Source organism: Pseudopodoces humilis, chromosome 3, assembly GCF_049639895.1.
Source record: "Pseudopodoces humilis isolate 2021_Gansu_Grassland_sample_001 chromosome 3, ASM4963989v1, whole genome shotgun sequence".
NCBI classification, from domain to species: Eukaryota; Metazoa; Chordata; class Aves; order Passeriformes; family Paridae; genus Pseudopodoces; species Pseudopodoces humilis.
The window spans coordinates 28,691,559-28,713,617 of NC_142202.1; the positions used below are offsets into that span (position 1 = coordinate 28,691,559).

At 46.1% G+C, this 22,059-nt stretch overlaps 1 protein-coding gene across 1 annotated transcript; it reads right to left on the reverse strand.

Annotated features, from left to right (window-relative positions):
* Window positions 1-13,272: 13,272 nt before the first annotated feature.
* Window positions 13,273-13,587, reverse strand: LOC148184617 (endogenous retrovirus group K member 6 Pro protein-like). Its single transcript, XM_088052612.1, has one exon. It carries the CDS (start codon window positions 13,585-13,587, stop codon window positions 13,273-13,275), a length of 315 nt encoding a protein of 104 aa, XP_087908738.1.
* Window positions 13,588-22,059: the final 8,472 nt, after the last annotated feature.

The following is a 22,059-nucleotide window of genomic DNA, read 5'->3' on the forward strand; positions in this document are numbered from 1 at the left end:
GCAGCACAGAGGTGCACTTTGTTGCAAACTAACAATTTGGGCTAGGCAACGAGGGCAAGAAGGGGAAGGGGGAGGGAGTTAAGAAGACTTGTGTACTGTCACGGTGTCAGGCATGATGTTGGCAGTCGTCTCGTTGCGGCCCTGGTAGCAGGACGGTTTGGCCTCTGTCTGGTTGTTGGTCTGGTGGCAGGTCGGTTCGGTGGACTCCAACGACGTCTCCGTTTCCAGGCTGCAGTGGGCTGCTGTTTTTCTGGACCTGTGTGGGTCTCAGGAGACTTTGAAAGTTCTGAAGCTGGTGCAGGGTTTGTAGGGCCTAAATAAGGTTTCACATTTTTCCCTGGGAGCCACTTAGGTCCTGATGGTGTGGATACACACACATACCCTCTCCCCCAGGTAATCAGTGGGAAAGGTTCCGATGTCAGTTGTGATTCAGGATCCTTGATCAGCACTGGCGGCTTCTCTGTGAGTTTGGCATGAGTTGAATTAGAGAAGTGCCGTATTACAGGGGGGTCAGGCTCTGTAGGCGAGCAATTTAGAAAGTTCATGACATATAGAGCCTTACAGAGCCTCTCAATGGGGGGAATGATTTCTGTTCCTCCCCGCTGCTGATCAAGGACTCTTTTTAGGTTTTGGTGGGTTCTCTCTACTATTGATTGCCCTGTAGGAGAATGAGGAATGCCCGTGGTGTGTTTCACCCCCCACTGATTGAAAAAGTCTCTTAATTTGTGAGAGGTGTAAGCAGGTCCATTGTCTGTTTTAATTTGTTCTGGGACTCCCAGGGTAGCAAAAGCAAGGAGAAAATGTCGGATGGTGTGCTTGGCATTTTCTCCTGCATGGGCTGAGGCAAACACTGCACCAGAGAAGGTGTCTACAGAGACATGTACATATTTGACTCTCCCGAAGGACGGGACGTGAGTGACATCAGTTTGCCATATCTGGCAGCTGTTCAGTCCTCGGGGGTTAACCCCAGAGTTAACGACCGGTATTTGGAACGACTGGCAATTAGGACAGGTGGCAACTATTGCTTTAGCCTGGTCTCTGGGTAGTCTGAACATTCTCATCAGTGCAGGCACGTTTTGGTGGAAGAACTGGTGGGACAATTTCACTTGTGCAAAAATGTCAGGGACATCGGCTGCCCCAGCAGGCATGGCTAAGGCGTCTGCCCTCCTGTTTCCTTCAGCAATGGCACCTGGGAGGTCTGTGTGCACCCTCACATGCATGACATAGTAAGGTTGCTTTCTGTGGGAGATAAGATATACTAATTCAGAAAGCAATTTGTATAAATTTGGGTTAGAGACCTCTTTTAGAAATGCATGTTCTGCTCTCATAGCTATTCCAGCCACATAAGCCGAATCAGTCACCAGATTGAAAGGTTCTTGGAATTTCTCAAAAGCTCTGACAACGGCTGCTAACTCAGCAATCTGTGGTGATCCATCGACCACTTGGACATCAGACTCCCATTTCTGTGTCCTGGGGTCCTTCCAAGTCATGACTGACTTGTGGGATTTCCCTGAGCCATCTGTGAAAACCGTCAGGGCCTGGAGCGGTGTTTTGCTCTGTAATGATTTGGGGACCAAATTAAATGTAATTTTGAAAAGTCTGTGGCCAGGTGGGTGTATAGAAATTTGGCCTGAATAGCTATCAAGAGTGAACTGAAGGCTCTCATTGGTTTGGAGCAAAGGATCCAAACTTCCAGTTGCCAATGGGAGGAAGATGCAGGTGAGCTCACAGGCTGCAAGAGTGCGGAGACGGACTCTAGCTCTTTTAATGAGTTCAGCCATGATTTCCTGCGGGGTGGTAATGGTCTTAGTGGGCTAGTTATGTGTAAAGATCTACTCGATGATAAGGAGAGGATCCTTCAATGCAGTGTCCCATTGAAAAATGAGCGTGTGTAAGTGCGGGGCCTTACCCAGGATAACCAGCTGGAAGGGCAGGCTGGGCTCATAGCAGTGGGCTTGCCGTGAAGACAGGGCCTCCTGGACCTTGGTGGTGGATTCCCGGGCCTCCAGCATAAGGCAGCGTGGTGAATTGAGGTTCTCGCTGCCACGGAGCAGGTTGAAGAGGGGCACAAGGACTTCTGTTGTTACCCCAAGCAGAGGGCGTATCCAGTTGATGGACCCGCAGAGCTGATGTAGGTCCCGCAGAGTCTTGGGGTCGTCTTTGATGGTCAGCTGCTGGGGCACGATGGTCCACTCACGGATCCGGAGTCCCAGGTAGGTCCAAGGGCAGGTGGATCTTGTCCTCACGGATCTCAAATCCAGCATCCTCAATTGTCTGGATAGTTTTTTGTAAAGTCCGGTGCAGATAGTCATCGTCAGCAGCACAAACCAGGATGTCATCCATGTAGTGGAGGATGACAGCATCTGGGAACAGGGTCCTCACAGGTGACAGGATGTGGGCCATTTACCATTGGCAGATGGTAGGAGAATTTTTCATCCCTTGGGGAAGGACCAGCCAATGGTATCTTTTTAAAGGTGCTTGTCTGTTTGGAGAGGGAACCGAGAATGCAAATCTGGGGGCATCCCGAGGATGGAGTGGTATGTTGAAAAAAACAGTCCTTTATGTCAATGACAGCCAGCTTCCAATCCCGGGGGAGCATTGAAGGGGAGGGCATGCCAGGCTGAAGGGGTCCCATGTCCTCAATGACATCACTGATCTTCCTAAGGTCGTGAAGGAGTCTCCACCTGTCTTTGCCTGGTTTGCGTAGGACAAAGACAGGCGAGTTCCAAGGGCTATTGGACTCAGTGATGTGGCCTTTGGCAAGCTGCTCTTCCACGAGGGCTTCCAGTGCACGCAGTTTGGTCTCAGATAGGGGCCACTGATCAACCCACACTGGATGGTGCTGTTTCCAGGTGAGTTGGGGGATGGTAGGTGTGAGAAATGAACTTGTAAAAATTCGTAGAAATCTAAATAAATGTATATAACAATAATGATATAAAATATAAAGTACAGTGTGGCCCACAAGCCCTTCCCAGATCTAGTCGCGAATTCCCACTCAAAGGATAACGATCCTAGCTGGCGCCCATCAACGAAAAAGAATAGACAGGACAAGGATCATCAGGCTGACAGGGACAGGCTCGGCGCCCAAAGAATAGACAGGACAAGAATCATCAGGCTGACAGGGACAGGCTCGGCGCCCATCAATGGAAAAGAATAGACAGGACATGAATCATCAGGCTAACAGGGAAAGGCTCCGACGAGATACTCATCACCGGACCTGAACACCCCGCCTTGCAGGCCACCGTTGGGGGAAGCCATCAGGTAGACAAAAAGAAAAAGTCCAGCCGAGATATCCATCAGCTCCAACCCGGATCCAACCATCCCATCCAGATGGCCTGAACCACAATGAAATCAAGAAACACCCAGAACTTCTTTACATATGAGGAGACTCTGTCCGGACGTCCATTTGACTCTATTCTCCAACGCCAGGAAATCAATTCATACAACAATCAAGGACCGTTGGTGAATGGTGCCTGCCTGGAATTTGGCCTCAAGGCTAAAAATCCCTATAAAAACCCCGGACAGTCTACCCTCCTTCGTGGATTTGGGAACACCTATACCTTTGGGTATAGACCCCTGTCCACCCAGCGCTGCGCTGTTTGTTTTATTGTGGTTTTTCCTCATTGTTTATTTTTTTATAGAAATTGTTTTATAATAAATTGTTTTTATTTAACCCAAATCTGCCTTTGCATTTATAACAGATTGGTGCCGTGACTCGGATCGGAGAAACTGCGGGGAATCTCGCTGCCCAGGACGGGTACCCCCGCCGATTTTGGCGGCCTGGTGAGTTGAGAACCCCCGTAGTTCATTCCGATATCCGAACCAAATTTAGGCGGAGGTAAAAACCACAATAAAAAGGAAAAGGATCCGGATCGGAGAGCTCGGGAAGGCACGGAGCCTTCGGGAAGCCGCGGCTTGCTTTGCTCGTAAAACGTCTAGTGTGCACAAAGACACCCACGCAGGAAAATAGCTGTAAGTACTGCTGGTTGAGTGGGCGATCGGGCGAGTGTGTGAGACGTGATCTGATCACGAAGCGAGTGCGGACTTCAAGGCCGCGTTTCCATCCTCCCGCGAGGGAATTGGCCGGCCGCGAAGGAAGCGATACAGAGTGAAAGCTTTTTTTTTTCTCTCGACACACACTCGTAAAACCTGAGGCCAAAGGGTGTCTCGGGAACTGATCGCAAGGTACTAAGAGGGGAAGGATACGTCTTGTCGAGCTCGAGAATTGGTAAACCCTCTTAGTAAACAGACCCAGGGAGAGGTCCAGGAAAGAATCAAAAAGTACCGATTACAAGAGACCTCAGCTCAGCTCGCTGAAAGGTGAGTATTGGCAAATTTTGATTCCTAAGTACACAACGCAGAAACAGATATCGACTCCCGGAGAAGTCGAAGAAAGGTAAGAATATATTTGCGAAGTATGGGGCAGAAAAAGAGTAAGCTTCAAGGAAGAAGCACAGGAAAAGATTCCTCCGATCAGGGGGAGGAATCACCAGACATCCCACTGGAGAGTCCCTTGGGGTGGATGCTAAAACACTGGGAAGATTGTCCCCAGAGGAAGGGGAAATCAAAGGAGAAATTAATACATTATTGTATGGAGGTTTGGGGAGGACAGGAGTTGAGAAGTCACCTCACTTGGCCAGTGTTAGGCACATTTGAAAAATGGACGTGTAACAAGTTATTCTCCTATGTGGAGAACAAGGTCCCCTCATATCCTGAGGAGAGGGAATATGCTAAGCTCTGGGTAAATGTCAGAGTAGGGCTATTTCCAATAAAACAAAAAGAAAAACGTGAGTCGAGAGCTGAGTCCTGGGAACCCCTCGATCACTTACCACCCCCGTATCGTGGACCGGCGGGACCTTCCTCTGCAGATCAAGTGGTGCCTTCAGCACCCTTGGGCCCCCGAAACCAACCCACTGAGATATGTGTGTCTCAAGCGGGAGAGTCGGGGCCAGCAGCGATGCCGGCAGCCCTTCCCCTTTCCCCGCCTGTAAACACCGTAACCACAGCAACCTCCTCGGAGGTTTTTCCTGCACAAGGCTGGGGATCACCCTATCCGTCCCTGCCGGTCCAGCCGCCACAACCGGGACCCTCCCATACAACGGAGGGGACTCCTCCCTTCAGCCGGGTGGCAGCAGAATTCCCACAATTGATAACAGGGAGGCAACCCACAATCACCAACTCCCCTCCCGCAAGTAGAACCCGTTTAAGAGCGAGAATGATAGATAATGAATGGGGAGAGAGTGAAGAGGGGCACCGGTTGTTCCCTCTTAGGGAAGTACCGACGGCCCCGGGAGTGATCGGTTTTGTGAATGTCCCCCTTAACTCTGGAGATGTAAGGGCATTTAAAAAAGAGATGGGGCGGTTGTTGGATGACCCTCTTGGGGTGGCTGAGAGGTTAGATGAATTTTTAGGGAGCAGTATTTATACCTTTGACGATCTTATGGCAATCCTGAGATCATTGTTTAATCAGGAGGAAAGGGAGATGATTAAACAAGCCGGGATCAGAGACTGGGACAGACGCAATCCACAGGGGACGCCAGGTAACCAGAAATGGCCTAGCGTAAGCCCGAGCTGGAATGCACAGACGGAGGAAGGCAGACGGAACATGATGGATTTAAGGAGCATGATTATACAAGGTATAAGAAAAGCGGTCCCTAGGGGCCAGAATATTAGCAAAGTTTTTAGAGAGTGTCAAGGAAAAGAGGAACCACCCACTGAATAGATCGAGAGATTACGGCGAAGTTTACAGATTTACTCTGAGACTGACCCGAACTCTCTTGTGGGGGAGGTTCTGTTAAAAACACAATTCGTTGCTAAATCTTGGGAAGATATTAGGAGGAAATTAGAAAAGATCGAGGGGTGGCAAGATAAAAGTCTTCAGGAGCTCCTAAGGGAAGCTCAAAAAGTATACATGAGGAGAGAGGATGAGAAGCAGAAATCGCAAGCTAGAATTTTAGTAACTGCGGTAAAAGAGGTCCAGAAACAAGAACAGATGCAGGGTAAGTTTAAATCACTACCCGGGAAAGGTCGAGGTTCTCACCGGGTAACCCCGGCCCCACGGAGAGAGCCCCCTGAGTGCTACTACTGTAAACAGGTAGGACACGTTCAGCGGAATTGTAAACAAAAAATAAAAGATGAGAAAATTTTTCAGGAAGACTAGGGGTGTCAGGGGCTCTTTAATTTAGGGACCAGAACATCCAAGGAGCCCTTGATAAAGTTAAAAGTGGGACCCCAACGACAGGTGGTAAGTTTTCTTGTAGATACTGGGGCAGAGAGAAGTACCCTGCAGAAATTGCCATACGGATGTGTGGCTAGCAGAGAAAAAGTTTTTGTAATCGGTGCAAAGGGAGACCCCTTTGAAGTACCTATAATAAAAGATGTGGAAATAGAATCTGAAAATAAAATTTGCTTAGGGAATTTGCTATTAGTAGAAGAAGCAGATTACAATTTGCTGGGAAGGGACATGATTGTCGCTTTAAGAATTAATATCATGATTAAAAACTCTGAATTGGTGGTAAAAATATTTAAGTTGACTCCTAAGGATGAGGAGAAAATAAACCCTAAAGTATGGCATTCAAAAGGAGAGGTAGGAAAGCTAGATATCAAACCTATCGAAATAAAAATCGAGAACTCTGAGGACCCTATAAGAGTCAAACAATATCCCATCCCGACGGAAGGGAGAAGGGGGTTGAAACAAATAATTGATGACCTCCTAAAAGGGGGAACTTTAGAACCTTGCATGTCTCAACATAACACCCCCATCCTGGCTGTAAGGAAGACGGATGGTAGCTTCCGATTGGTCCAGGACCTACGAGCGGTAAACGCTAGGACCCGGACTAGATTCCCGGTGGTGGCCAACCCCTATACTTTACTAAATAGGCTCACACCAGAAGATGTGTGGTATAGTGTGATTGATTTGAAAGATGCTTTTTGGACTTGCCCTCTGGATGAAAGGAGTAGAGATTATTTTGCATTTCAGTGGGAGGACCCAGATACAAACCGTAAGCAACAGCTAAGGTGGACGGTCCTCCCCCAGGGGTTTGTGGAGTCTCCGAACCTTTTCGGACAAGCTTTAGAACAAATATTAACCCAATTTGCTCTGGAGGACGATACAAAGCTCTTGCAATATGTAGATGATTTGCTAATAGCTGGACCGACTGAAGAGAGCGTGAGGAAAAGCACGATTGCCTTGTTAAACTTTCTAGGAAGGAAAGGTTTGAAAGTATCAAAATCCAAGCTGCAATTCACAGAGCCTGAAATAAAATATCTTAGACATTGGATATCTCAAGGGAAAAAAAAATTAGACCCGGAGAGGGTAGCAGGCATCCTTGCATTGCCTGCACCAAAAACAAAAAGGCAAATTAGACAAATTCTAGGGCTCTTGGGATACTGCAGGCAGTGGATTGAGGGTTTCAGTGAAAAGGTGAAGTTTTTATATGAAAGATTAAACACTGACAGGCTGAAGTGGACTGAACAGGATGAGTCCAATTTTCAGAAATTAAAAACTGTTCTTATGACTGCCCCGGTACTAACTCTACCAGATACGAATAAAGAATTCCAGTTGTTTGTGGATGTGAGTGGACAAACAGCACAGGGAGTCCTGACTCAGGAATGGGCAGGCAAAAGGAAGCCTATAGGGTTTCTTTCAAAGATCTTAGATCCAGTCAGTCGGGGTTGGCCTACGTGTTTACAAGCAATTGTAGCAGTGGCTCTGTTAGTAGGAGAAGCGAAGAAAATAACTTTTGGGGCTCCTCTGGTAGTTTACACTCCCCACGATGTGAGAAACATATTGCAACAAAAAGCAGAGAAGTGGCTGACTGATTCCAGGCTCCTGAAATATGAAGCCATCTTAATCAGCTCACCCGGTTTAGAATTGAAAACTACTTCTGCACAAAATCCTGCTCAGTTTTTATTCGGTGAACCTCTAGAGAAATTAGTGCATAACTGTTCTGAGATCGTGGAGCTGCAGACCAGAATAAGACCGGACTTAGAGGATCAGGAGTTAGAAGGGGGAGAGAAGTGGTTTGTAGATGGATCCTCGAGAATTATTGAAGGAAAAAGAAAATCAGGATATGCGATAATAAATGGTGCATCTGGGGAAGTTGTAGAATCTGGTCCTTTGAAAGCAAGTTAGTCTGCACAAGCTTGCGAGCTCTATGCTCTCCTAAGAGCCCTCCGGAGGTTGAAAGGAAGGAGAGGGACCATATACACAGACTCACGGTATGCTTTCGGGGTGGTACACACTTTTGGAAAAATTTGGGAAGAGAGGGGTCTAATAAATACCAAAGGAAAAGACCTAATTCATGGGGAAATAATCCGACAGATTCTAGAGGCAGTCCGGGGGCCAAGAGAAATATCAGTTGTCCATGTAAAAGGACACCAGACAGGGTTGCAGTTTCAAACCCGAGGTAACAACCTAGCCGATAAAGAGGCAAAACGAGCAGCTCTGCTTACCGTAAGTATTCCCGAGGTGACTCCGGAGGAATCACCTGAAATCCCCATGCTCCCTTCAGAGAAAGAGATTGAAGAATTCAAGAAAATAGGGGGAGTCATGAAACAGGGAAAATGGTGGTTACCTGATGGGAGGGAGCTGATCCCGAGGGGAGTGGCAAGGAGAGTGTTACAAAGACTACACAAACAGACCCATTGGGGAACTCGGGCACTGGCTGATCAGTTCCTGAAATTTTTCGGATGCAAGGGGATTTTTGAAATTGCCAAACAAGAGGTACAGGGGTGTGTGGTTTGCCAAAAAGTAAATAAATCCAACTCCAAACAAACTGTTTGGGGAGGGCGGCCTCTCTCATACAGACCATTTGAGAGGATCCAGGTGGACTTCACCGAATTACCAAAAATCGGGAGATATAAATTCTTATTAGTAATAGTTGACAAACTAACGCATTGGGTAGAAGCCTTTCCCAGGGCAAGGGCTACGGCCCAAACAGTATCAAAAATTTTATTGGAAGAAATCATCCCTAGGTATGGGATAGTGGACTGTATTGATTCGGATCAAGGAACTCATTTCACTTCAAAAATTATAAAACAAACTTCAGAAGCTCTGGGTATCAGATGGCAATACCACACTCCCTGGCATCCTCAGAGTTCAGGGCAGGTGGAAAGAATGAATCAGACACTTAAATCCCAATTGTCTAAACTCATGATAGAGACGAAAATGTCGTGGATTAAGTGTCTCCCCCTTGCTTTACTAAATATAAGAACAATGCCCCATTCTGAAACGGGTCTGTCCCCTTTTGAAATGTTGTACGGGATGCCATACAAACATGGAATGCCAGTAGGACACCCTCAAGTGGAGGATGTGCAAATACAACCATATCTCATTGCTATCAACAAAAATTTACAGGAACTGCGAAAACGAGGACTGATTCCCCAAAGCGCCACTCTGGGATTCGCAATACACCAGATACAGCCTGGGGATAAAGTCCTCGTCAAAGCGTGGAAGGAGCTTCCCCTCAACCCCCATTGGGAAGGACCTTTCCTGGTTCTCCTGACCACAGACACAGCTGTCCGGACCGCAGAAAAAGGTTGGACGCACTCATCTCGAGTAAAAAAAGTAAAGGAATACGACACCTCCAAGTGGAAAGTCACCACCCCTCCGGGAGAACTAAAAATCAGACTTCAGCGTAACCACAAATGAACAGTGACGATCAGATAAGTTGTATTCACCCTGCGTGTGATTGTTTTCCGTTTATACATTTTAAGTGCGCCTATTGTAACCAGATTTGGGTAACCCACTGTTTGGGAGGGTACAAACCTAAGGGATTGTGTACAAAGTGTCTAGAAAAGGAACAGGATTTGACTAGCCGTCTCTTAATACTTGCCACAAGGGCGGGGTTGTTGGAACTCGACTCTCCTGAGTGGTTCCTACTTTTTCAAAAAGGGATAAGAGGGAAGCTAGACTCCAAGGCAGAGGCTTTGGAAATCGAGTGCCGAAAGACAGTAAAAGTACCGTGCAGGACAGACACGATTAAGTCGTCTCGGTGGGCTGCCTTCAAAAGAAGGTACGCCATAAGGACTACAAGGGCCCCTGAAGAATATCCTTGCTGCCGGGAAGATGGTAATCCCCGCCGTATATTTTTATACGGGCAAAGGGCAAGGCAGAGGGATACACCGGTGGGGAATCCTGATGTTCCTGAATCTAGCCATGTGCTTGACCAAGGGAATGAGCCCCGAGGTGCCTCTGGGGGATCCTCCCCTAGGGAAGTGTGAGCAGTGTCAGACTGCCACAGATACCGGACGAATAATCGATTGTCCTCCAGAACAACAAAGGGGGTTTTGTATATCCAATGGCACTCAGTATAATCTCTGTGAACTAAAGGGGGAGGTCTGGTGTTATCACCCAACGGCGAGTCTTAAGGACGGGCAGTCTAAAACTCCTATGAAAAGAAAGACTGAAACTTCCCATTTCAGGTATAGGAGAGAAGTGGGAATGATTCCCCCAATTCCAATCTGCAGTCAATGTAACAAAACTGTCTGGATAGGGGGAAAAAGACAATCCACCTTTTTGGCATATTATGCGGTTAACCCTTTATGTTACAATAAAGCGAATTTGAAAATGTGTACCATGGGAGGGAAAGTATATTGGGAAGGTAGAAATTTAAAACATGAAGAGAAAGCTTTTTTTAATAATGAACCGATAATCCTTGATTTGTTAAAAAGTGGTGATGACCGGGTATGTTTGCAATTCAACCAAGTGTTCTGCTTCTCCAGGGATGAGGAAAGGGTGGACCCTGAAAACAAAATAAAACAACTAACCCTAGAGTTAAAGAGGCGAGAAGTGGAAGCTCGGAAAAAGAGGCTAGAACAAGAGAGGCTTAACTCTCTTAGTGAGCATTATGAGCAATTAGAGAAACAATACAGCAATTGGGGATTGCCAACCCCCAACCAGAACCTTTTCATAGATCTAATGCAAGAAATAGCCACAGAATTAGGTCTATCTAACTGTTAGATCTGTGGCGGTTTAAAATCAGCTGAAAGGTAGCCTTGGAAGGGAGAGGGACTAACCCTAGAGCAACTTCTAAAATGGGAAGGCTCTAAAATATCAAAAACAAAACAAAGACCAGAGGGATGGGTTATAGACCAAAGAATAATCGGTACTGTCTGCATTAGCAGAGAGGGAAAAGAATTCACTGATTTAGTAAGCTATACCCCGTGTGTAAGGACACTCACAGTGAATTCGGACAGCAAAACAAAAACCTGGCAACCTGAACCACCCGCGGGCTATTGGAGTCGCTCCCGGGGGAATAACTGTGAATGGATGGAAATAATTGGACTTTGCTGGTACAAAAACTCTGGGGCCAATCCCTTCCATGAGCTAATAGGACTGAAGGAATATTGGGATGATCCGGCAAAGTTGAACAAGGGTTGGGAAGCTCCTGATGGTATATATTGGATATGTGGAAAAAAGGCATACAGCGAGCTACCTAGAAAATGGAAAGGATCCTGCATACTTGGAATAATTCGGCCCTTTTTCTTTACTCTACCTAAAACAGAGAGTAAATCATTGGGAGCCCCTCTCTTTGAGACATTAAACAGACAAAGGAGGGAATTAAAACGGGAACTACCAATAGCAGGAGGCAACCAAAAGTAGAACGAGGAAGAATGGCCTGCCGAAAGAATCATTCAATATTACGGGCCCGCTACTTGGGCAAATGATGGCAGCTGGGGTTACAGAACCCCCATTTATCTCCTCAACAGACTTATCAGGTTGCAAGCGGTGGTAGAGATAGTTTCCAACCACACTTCAGAAGCCCTAGAACTCCTAGCCAAACAACATTCACAAATGAGAGCTTTTGTGTACCAAAACAGACTAGCTCTCGATTATCTGCTAGCCGAGGAGGGAGGAGTGTGTGGCAGATACAACGAATCCGAGTGTTGTATGGAAATAGACGATTACGGAGAAACAATAAAAGGATTGGCTGCTGAAATAAAAAAAGTAGCACATGTGCCAGTCCAAAAATGGAATGCAATCCTACAAGCCTCCTGGTGGGACCAGATATTTGGGCAAGGGGCTTGGTGGAAGAAGCTAGTATTTTTCATCACTTGTTCAGTTGCCGGAATCATTTTCCTTCCCTGCTTAATTCCTTGCTTCATCAGACTAATTCACTCTGTTGTGCAAGGAATGCAGATTGCCACACTTCCAATCGATCCTGAGAAAGCACAAGGGAGACCTACTTCTCTCTCTAAACTAATGAAATTAGAGGAAAAAAAGGAAAACAAAAACGCGATGAAGGCCTTAAAGAATTTTGAAAATAGACATAACCTGGCACAAACATATAGTGAGAATTCGTTAACGGACTGGGAAGAAAATGAATGTGAGTAAAAATTATAGTCCTTCCCCTGCAGAATTGGATGAAATAACACGAATTTTTAATGTAATGGATTATTAGGCGGGGGACTGTGAGAAATGAACTTGTAAAAATTCGTAGAAATCTAAATAAATGTATATAACAATAATGATATAAAATATAAAGTACAGTGTGGCCCACAAGCCCTTCCCAGATCTAGTCGCGAATTCCCACTCAAAGGATAACGATCCTAGCCGGCGCCCATCAACAAAAAAGAATAGACAGGACAAGGATCATCAGGCTGACAGGGACAGGCTCGGCGCCCAAAGAATAGACAGGACAAGAATCATCAGGCTGACAGGGACAGGCTCGGCGCCCATCAACGGAAAAGAATAGACAGGACATGAATCATCAGGCTAACAGGGAAAGGCTCCGACGAGATACTCATCACTGGACCTGAACACCCCGCCTTGCAGGCCACTGTTGGGGGAAGCCATCAGGTAGACAAAAAGAAAAAGTCCAGCCGAGATATCCATCAGCTCCAACCCGGATCCAACCATCCCATCCAGATGGCCTGAACCACAATGAAATCAAGAAACACCCAGAACTTCTTTACATATGAGGAGACTCTGTCCGGACGTCCATTTGACTCTATTCTCCAACGCCAGGAAATCAATTCATACAACAATCAAGGACCGTTGGTGAATGGTGCCTGCCTGGAATTTGGCCTCAAGGCTAAAAATCCCTATAAAAACCCCGGACAGTCTACCCTCCTTCGTGGATTTGGGAACACCTATACCTTTGGGTATAGACCCCTGTCCACCCAGCGCTGCGCTGTTTGTTTTATTGTGGTTTTTCCTCATTGTTTATTTTTTTATAGAAATTGTTTTATAATAAATTGTTTTTATTTAACCCAAATCTGCCTTTGCATTTATAACAGTAGGTGTGGCGCGCTTCTCAGTGACCCCGACTAAAAATCCCTGCTGGGAATCCGCAGAGAAGCCCCCCATTGGGACAGGAGATCCCGTCCCCAGAGGGTGATTGGTGCTCTCACCACAAATGGACTGATGGTTGCCATTTGTCCCTCAGGTCCTTCGATAACAATATTCCGTTTGCTCCTCATGGAAGCTGTCATCCCTCCAATTCCTGAAATCATGCCTGCTACAGGTTGTAATTCCCAATTGTCTGGCCACTCGGAGCGGGCGATGATGGTAACATCTGCTCCAGTGTCTAGCATTCCTGGGCGCTGAATCCTTTCCCCATAACAAAACAGGCTGCAGTCCATGATGGGTTTGCAGGAGCCCACAACCTGTGTCCACATAGCACTGGGGTTGAGGGGAACATGATCTGGGCAGTCACTAGGAAGTAAAAAGGCCTATGCCACAGGAGTCTGTTCCTTTAAATAATAAGGAGGGTCTATACAGGTCAGAGAGATGGAAATTTCATCTCCAGGGTATATAGTTTGAACCTCAGGAACAGTATGAATTTGTCCTGGACAGTTGGTTGGATCCCCAAATATTAAGATGTTGGAGGGACTGCCTGGTGGTCCACGTTTCCCTGTGGGGACTTTGTAAATACAGTCACCCTTCATATGTAAAGAGAGTCTAGTTACCAGTTGACGCCGGGTTCCCATCTGAAGCGCTCCACCTGCTGGGCTTAATATTGGGGTCCCCGTGGAGGCAGGATGGTGGGTTTGGCAGGAGGGGTGGAGCGGTGCGGCATTTGATTTGATGTTGAAGCGCGAGGCCGTTCCGTGCTCTGCTTGAAGTTTCCCGAATGCCAGTTCTGTCTGGGGAACCGTTGGGGGGCTGGAGGTTGTATAGAATGTCTCTCTGGACAGTCTTTGAAAAAATGCCCAGGCTCACCACAATTAAAACAACAATTTCTATTGGAGTCTGCAGCATAAGCTCCAGATATCGCCTCTGCCACTCCTTTAGCCACTGCAAGTGCCACTGTATTCTCACTTGAGGCAGAGGAGTGTTTGGTGCAAGCTTCAACCATCTGATCTATGGTTGGTTCTGGGTCCAGAGGGAGGGCTCACAAAACTGCTTTGCACTCCGGGTTAGCATTGGCCATTGCTATTTTTACTAATAATTCCTTTTGTGCCTGAGGGCTCTCTATCTGCTTTTCAATGGCCACTTTTAACTTATCAATATACTTAATAAAAGACTCAGTTGCCCCTTGCTTAATATTGGTGAAGCAATGTGTTGGCACTCTATCATCAGGGGTGGTAAAAAGAGATATCTTAGCTGCATTAGCTATGTCCTGTAAAGCTGCTTCAGGCAGGTCCCGGGCCTGATCTCGGGGCTTTTGGAAATCTCCTTCTCCTGCTAATTGTTCTAAAGTAAAATTAGGTCTGTTAGCATCTTTTGCATAAACATCTGCTAATTGCTTTAAATGTTTCTTCCACTGCCTCTCCCACAACATGTATTCTGCTGGAGAGAGAAGGCAGTTCATAATATTCTTGATGTCATGAGGGACCATGACGTGGGCAGAGAAGGAGGCTTCCAGTATGTGTTTAAAAAATGTGAACCCCTGCCATGTTCCTCAGCAGCTTTGCAAAGTTCCTGCAGTTCCCTATAATGAAGGGACTCCCATGCAGCAACCTGTGCCCCTTTCCTGTCTCTCCTCATTATTACAGGAAAGGCAAGTATTTTCTGGGACAGAGCTGAGTTCCCTGCCCGTGTGGCTTCCCTCTGCACCTAAGCCCAGGGGTCTTCATACTCAGAGTCTGAATAAGAAGATTCACTGCTCTCATCTCCTAGTGGAGATGGGGGGAGCTTGGTAGCAGCGCAGGGCCGGCTCAGGTGTCTAGATCTGTCCCTTTTGTGGCTGCGTGGGGAAGCCGGGATAGCCCCGCTTCAGCCAGAGCCGTCCCGACCTCCGGGGCACTGTGTCCCTGGAGCGGGATCGCCGCTGAGGATGGGGCCCTCACGCAAAGGGACAGGAGCGGGGCCGCGATGGGGAGGGGTTTCCGGATGGATGGGCTGGGGCCCGACGCGGTTACACCCAACGACGCAGTGTGGGGGGAGGGGGAGCAGGACGCGGCAGGAAGAGAAGGGGTGAAGGCGGGAAAACCGGGGTGGGAGTGGGACAAAATGGCGGGGCTGGCCACGCTGCCAGAGTCAGCTGTGCTAACGCTAGGAATTGGGGGGACACAACCGGGTGTGAGGGCATGGGAGAGAGGGTAGAGGAAAGACCCAGAGCGGCATGGCCATTGCCACCCTGGTACAGGTAGAGAGACGGTAGGGGGGTATCAGGGAGACGGCAGTAGCCCTGTGCCCAGGGGCAATGCCCACCCGCCGACTAGCTCTCAGATAGGGAAGAGGGTTTGGGGACACTTGGAGAGGTTGACGGGGTTGGGGGTGTTATAAATGCAATGGCAAAATAGGGTTAATATAAAAAGCGATTTATTATAAAACAATTTCAATCACAAACAACGAGAGAAAAAACCACAATAAAATAAATCAGCGCAGCGCTGGGTGGACAGGGAGACGTCTATACCCAGAGGTACAGATTTACCCAAATCCACGAAGTAGGCACTGCAGTCCGGGGTTCTTATAGGGGTTTTCGTATCCTGGGGCAAAATCCGGAGTAAGCACCGTCTAACAAAAGAGTTTGAATAGACTTCCCGGATCGGTTGAGCTGAGTCAATGGTCGGTGGAGCAGAGTCCTTTCACATGTGAGAGGCTCTGAGTGTCCTCCGATTGCATTTCCCGGAACCGGAGTGGCCAATTTGGGTGCAGAGGAGATGGATATCTCAACGGAGCCACTCTCATTGTCTGGTTTGATTGCTTGTGTCCTGTTTTTTATTTTGTGTTGATAAGCGTTGCTGCCGGTCGTTACTGCCCGGGGAAGGTATCTCTGGATTATTTTACATTTTGCATCTTTACAGTATTACAAATATAACATATAATTCTTTATTCTCTTTCACGAATTTTTATCCAATATTATATTTATCACAGGGGGTTCAACTGGGGACCCAAAACTCCCTCTTCTTTTTTCCCTCTTTTTCCAATGAGAAAATAATATTTTGAAACATTGGAAAGAATTTTGCAACAGAAAAATCCCCTTTAGCTTGAACTGTATATAACTTTCTTCCCACATTATCCCAAAAAATTCCTGATTTAGCAGAGTCCGAATTAATCTTAAAAATGTTTAAAAACCCAATGAATAAATCTCTTTAAATCCCCTTTAGAAAACTTAAAATTTCCCACTTTTAGGGTATTTACAACGTGGATATAAAAGTCCCTCTCAGGTGGGGTCAGTCTCCATACAGAGGACTGATTCCCCATCCTTTTTCACTCCCCACCCAGCAGTAAAACAGCAAAGAAAAAGAAAAAAAAAATAAAAAAGCTGAAAAAAAAAAACCCTTTCACGGGATACACTTAAAATTTCTCTTCGGTAGATGCCGGCGGGCAAAAAAAAAGCTGCTGGGCGGGTGGTCACCTGGAGGCCGGTCCTCAGGGACGAGGGTCCCGGTCGCAGCCTCTTGGATCGCCTCTTGCTAAAACGCAAGGAAGCTTCCTCGAGGCGGGGCGGCTCAAACGACGGCTCGCCTCGCAGCTAAAACTGCAGGCGGACGCTTCTTCAGGGCTCCTTCGAAGGCCTCACGTTGAGACGCCAGTTTCCACGGCGACGGAAAGCCCGGAGCACGGCGACTTCTCCAGAGAAACAGCCCTGAGAAGGGCTGGGCCGAAGCGCGTGAGCAGCTTCGAGCAGTCGAGTGATTCCAGCTCAGCTCAGTGGCAGCGGGCAGGCAACACGGAAAGCAGGGACGAGAAAGCTGGTCCAGCGTTCCGCTAAGCACAAACCTTTATTCAGGCAGAGCTTTGGCGAAGGGAGCTAGCAGCAGCTAATCTACCGAACAGGGGAAAACCCGGGATATTTATGGGGAAGGAGAGGGGTGGGGGGAAGCCCGAGATACCTGTATCGGGGTGGGACAGCAGGGGGGAACACCAATGAAGCACAACAGTTTAACATATCTAACTCAAAGATCCTTGGGAGCGATACATTGTCTCTCTCTGAGTGAAAGGTGTCTTGCCTCCAGGAGAGAGGCAGGATCTCGGGCTCGGCAGGCTCCTCTGCACCCACACAGGCTCATCTTCACTTAGTCAACTGGAAAGTGTGACATTCCCTTAGGGATACGTGAAACAGTCAGACCTGTGAGTAGTCCTAGCTCCACAGAACCTTGTACCCTGTCCTGTCTCTGTCATTATGGCCTACATTTCCTACCATTCAGCCACCAGCACCTGCTTGCTGCTGCTTTTCACTCAGCCAAAACATGCTACAGAAGTTCTTTAAATTTGGGTTTTCTTTCCATCCAAATTTATAGTACCCACCCATGCAGAAAGGTGAGAGCCCAGATATGTCTCCTGTAACACAGAAAATGCCACAGAAATGCATTGAGGTGTCTCTCAACACACATTAACTCCCTTTCACTTCCCCATACTGAAAAGTACAAGCATTTCACTTTTGTACAGAAGGTGCCTGAAAACACAGTCTGCCCCCAAGACCAGTTGGCCTGTGGAGAATGTGGGCAGACACCCCTTTTGCAAACAATGCAAAAAGTTATTGTCTCCTGATTTCCCACAGAAGCAGCTCTCCACCTGCTTGTGTCTGAATTTACAAAGTAAGCTTCCCCTTGCTCCATTTGGGTTGAGGCAGCAGGAGTGTTTCCATGAGATGCTCAGCTGGAAGATGAGCCCTCAGGCCAAGGCTGGGGTGAATGGCAAGTCATGGGGCAAAGCTGGAGGCAGGTCAGTCTCCCTGGATCAGCACTTGGATCCAGAGTGAAAAAGCTCATTCCTGCTCATTTGACATAAACACCTTGGCTTATACATCTCCTACTACTTTCCTTCAAGTTTCTCCCCATGGTGCCTTGCATATGTAAGATGATTTGTGAAAAAACACCACCTTGCCACCTCCCTCCTGGCTGCCTATCCTTCCTTCAAATGCCTTGCCTGGTTGCAAAGCTGGTGCCATCTGTCAACGTTGTACTGTGATTAAGGTTTATTTTTTTTTTGCCCAGTAGAATGCTCAGCTTCTTGTTACCTAATTTCAGCCTTTCTGCCATCTTCTCATTTTCCCATTTATTTCATACATGCATTGCAAATGATTAGCTCTTAAAAGTTGGAATTGCTAGTCTGGTTTCCTCAGCAAATAGGGCAATCATGTTCTGTACATCCTCAGATAACTGTTGAACATACCAGTTGATTTAATTTGGCTGCTGGAGAGTGGGCTCAAAGCTAATAGAATTCCTGCAAGTTTTGTGCAAGCAGGCAGCCAGCTGGAGCAGAGAGGAACCCTGGAGTCACATGCCAGAAAGAAAAGTAGCAGATACATTTTATCTTGGTAGATACCAGAGTATTCATAAGGGAGACACAATAGTTAGGCACCAAAAAAAGTGTTTCAGTTTATACCTCCAAATAATCATGAAAGACAAACCCATAAGAAACCTTGACCCTTCTAGTGTTTATTAAGTTAGTTTTAGGTTGTTTGCACTGTGATTGGGACAATAGTTTTAGATTCCTGAAAGGAATTCTTAATGTGTTACTAAAGATCATGAAAAATAGAACTGTAATAATACTGATAAAGATTAAAGGCAGACAAAGGAAATCTAATCACCAAAGATTCATTTGGCAACTGCAGGGCACAAAATCTCACCCCACAATTAGCCTTCACCCACTCCACTCCCCTTCCATGGACAACCTTAAAATTAGTCAGATAAAGTGTAGAAGTGTAATCCCACAAGAAATGAGCTGGCTTGGAAATGGCAAATGCTGCATCTAAACCTAGCTCCAGGTTTCCAACTCCTGACTGCTTAAACAGAAAAGGTAATAAGGACAGTACTGAAATCAGTGTGATGTTTTGGATGGTGATACATGCCTGCCCAGAAGTGGAGAAAAAGGGAGAAATAGAAAGAAAAATATAGCCACAAAAAGAAAATATAACCACACATTGTCTCTTTTTTTTCTGTAAAAAGGTACTTTTCCATTTTAAAGCAATTCCATAAAAATAAAAATGAATAAAAACAAAAAGACTTATGCAACAGTTTGGCTGACAGGTTTCATTCAGTAGTGCCATGTTACAGAGATAAACATCAGTGCTTAGCTTACAGATTGTCTCAACACCTGGAAGGCTGTTATAGAGACAGGTTTAATAATTAATTGCTATTTCTCTGAGACAATGTACCCTGGATCTCTTAAGGTGCATATTGCACACCAGGTAACAGGAGGATTAGGCAAAAGAGACAAAAGCATTGGAAAAGATAAAACTACTGAGGTTAAATGACATTATGGTGGAAATGGGTCTATATTAATCTGATCCTGCATGGAGGTTGCCTGGAGGTGTTTTGATATACTTGATGTCAAAATATTTGTATTTCAATGTTGCTTTTAAGTAAATGATTCTCAGCTGGTGGCAGGAAAGAAGATGGAAACAGATAAATTCCTTGATATGACTCAGTTGGGTTTATGTCATGTCATCATGCACAATTGAAGATATTGAGGAGTTGTTTTATAACCAGAAAAAGATGATATCTGGAAATGATGTTGGAAGGTCCCTACAGGATGTATTTTTCTGTATGTAATATATACTTTTCTCATCTATGTTTAGCAGTACATTTTTCTGTGCAAGCTATAAACCTAGAAAAATTAAATGCTACAGTGAAGGGAGAAGTAAGAAAAAATATTAGTCTGCTGGGCTCCTTAATGACCATGACCCAAACCACAAACCTGGACTGTATTCTGGCAGCAGAGGAGCACTAACACCAATTTCTATCTGTGCCTCAGGCACCTCTGCATGTCAGTTGCCATCACTTAATACATACTGGGAACCTGTGTGTTAACATAGGGGTATTGAGAACAAAAGTAATGGCAGCTGATGGCACAGAGCTGCACATTCTGGTAGCAGTGAAACTCCAGTACAGAGTGCAATCTTATCATACAAGCTAATTTGACCAAATGTGTATGTTTTCTGAAGTTAAGATTCTCATCTTAATGAAACTGATGAAATGAGGGAAATTATGAACACATCTAAGATGTCTACAAGGACAGGGCTAACTGCTGATGCCTGCTGTGCTGCATTTAGACTGCCAGTGATCAGTGTGTCTTCAGTCATTGAGCAAATCCTGTTGACATCCTGGGCAAGATGCAAATCCTCTTTCACCAGGTTTTTATTGCTGAGGATCTTGATTTCAGTGAGTCAGATAGTGTTCTTTTGTGAACATATCAGCTCAGATGGCTTTGTTTCATATGTTTCCTTATGAATTGAAGCTGGCTCTTGAGCTTCTTTGGTAAGCACAGTGCACAAATTGAAATACTAATCATGGATCTGTGTAGTTCAACTACTTGTACAGATGGGTCTGATGCTGTTGGTTGCATTTTCCCATTGCTACTGCAAAAGGAAGGAACTCCTGAGCTGGAACAGGGGTTTAATAGAGGAAATTATTTGGGATTGCAAAGGCCTCTCTGAGACAGCTGCTGAGGAAAAGCTCTGTTGGCAAGCTTCCTCTTGGTTTGTGTCCAGATTCTCAAAATATAAGTCAACCTAAGCCAACTGAAGACTACTTTTATACTACCTGAGTTTCTTAACCTGTGCTTTATAATAATTTCTGGTAGCTTTCATCTGTTAATGTGCAAAGAAAAACCTTCCTAGGCTGAAACACAGCATTTATCAAACAAGTTTATAAATCTGTTTTCCATAAGACTTTTGAACTAATTAATTCTTCCTGGAAAAAAGATCTTAAAATATGTAATGGGAAGTTGTATGGGAAAAAGCAGTAGAAGAATGATCGAAGACTGTTTGTGGAGATGTGGGTGTCACTCTCCTGGTTTTGAAAAACAGCAAATAGAGGTCCCAGATGGGCAATGAGGCTTTGAAGGAATTTAGGAATAAAAAGAGGATGTATCATCTTTGGAAGAAGGGTCAAGTCTCTCAGGAAGTATTTAAGGTGGTTGCTAGGGCATGTAGGAAGAAAATTAGGGAGGCCAAAGCTCAGTTTGAACTTGATTTGGCAACTTCAGTAAAGGATAATAAAAAATTGTTTTACAAATATATTAATGGCAAAAGGAAGGGTAGGACCAACCTTTGTTCCCTGTTGGATGCGGGAGGTAACCCAGTAACTGCAGATGAGAAGGCAGAAGTGCTTAATGCCTTCTTTGCCTCAGTCTTTAGTGGGAAGATGGCTTGTCCTCAGGACAAGTGATCTACTGGATTGGTAGATAGTGTCAGGGAGCAGAATGGTCCCCCTGTTATCCAGGAGGAGGCAGTTAGAAAACTGTTGAGACACTTGGATGTTCATAAATCTATGGGACCAGATGGGATCCATCCCAGGGTGATGAGTGAACTGGCAGATGAGCTTGTGAAGCCACTCTTCATCATTTACCAGCAATCCTGGCTCACTGGTGAGGTTCCAGATGACTGGAAGCTGGCCAATGTGACACTCATTCACAAAAAGGGTGGGAAGGAGGATCCTGGTAATTATAGGCCAGTCACCCTGACCTCAGTACCTGGTAAGGTTATGGAGCAGTTTATACTGAGTGTCATCATGCAGGTCTTAAAGGATGGCCAGGGCATCAGACCCAGCCAGCATGGGTTTGGGAGGGGTAGGTCGTGTTTGACCAACCTGGTCTACTTTTATGACCAGGTGGCCCGCCCGATGGATGCAGGAAAGGCTGTGGATGTTGTCTATTGGGACTTCAGCAAGGCCTTTGACACTGTCTCACACAGCACACTCCTGGACCCCTGTCCCTCA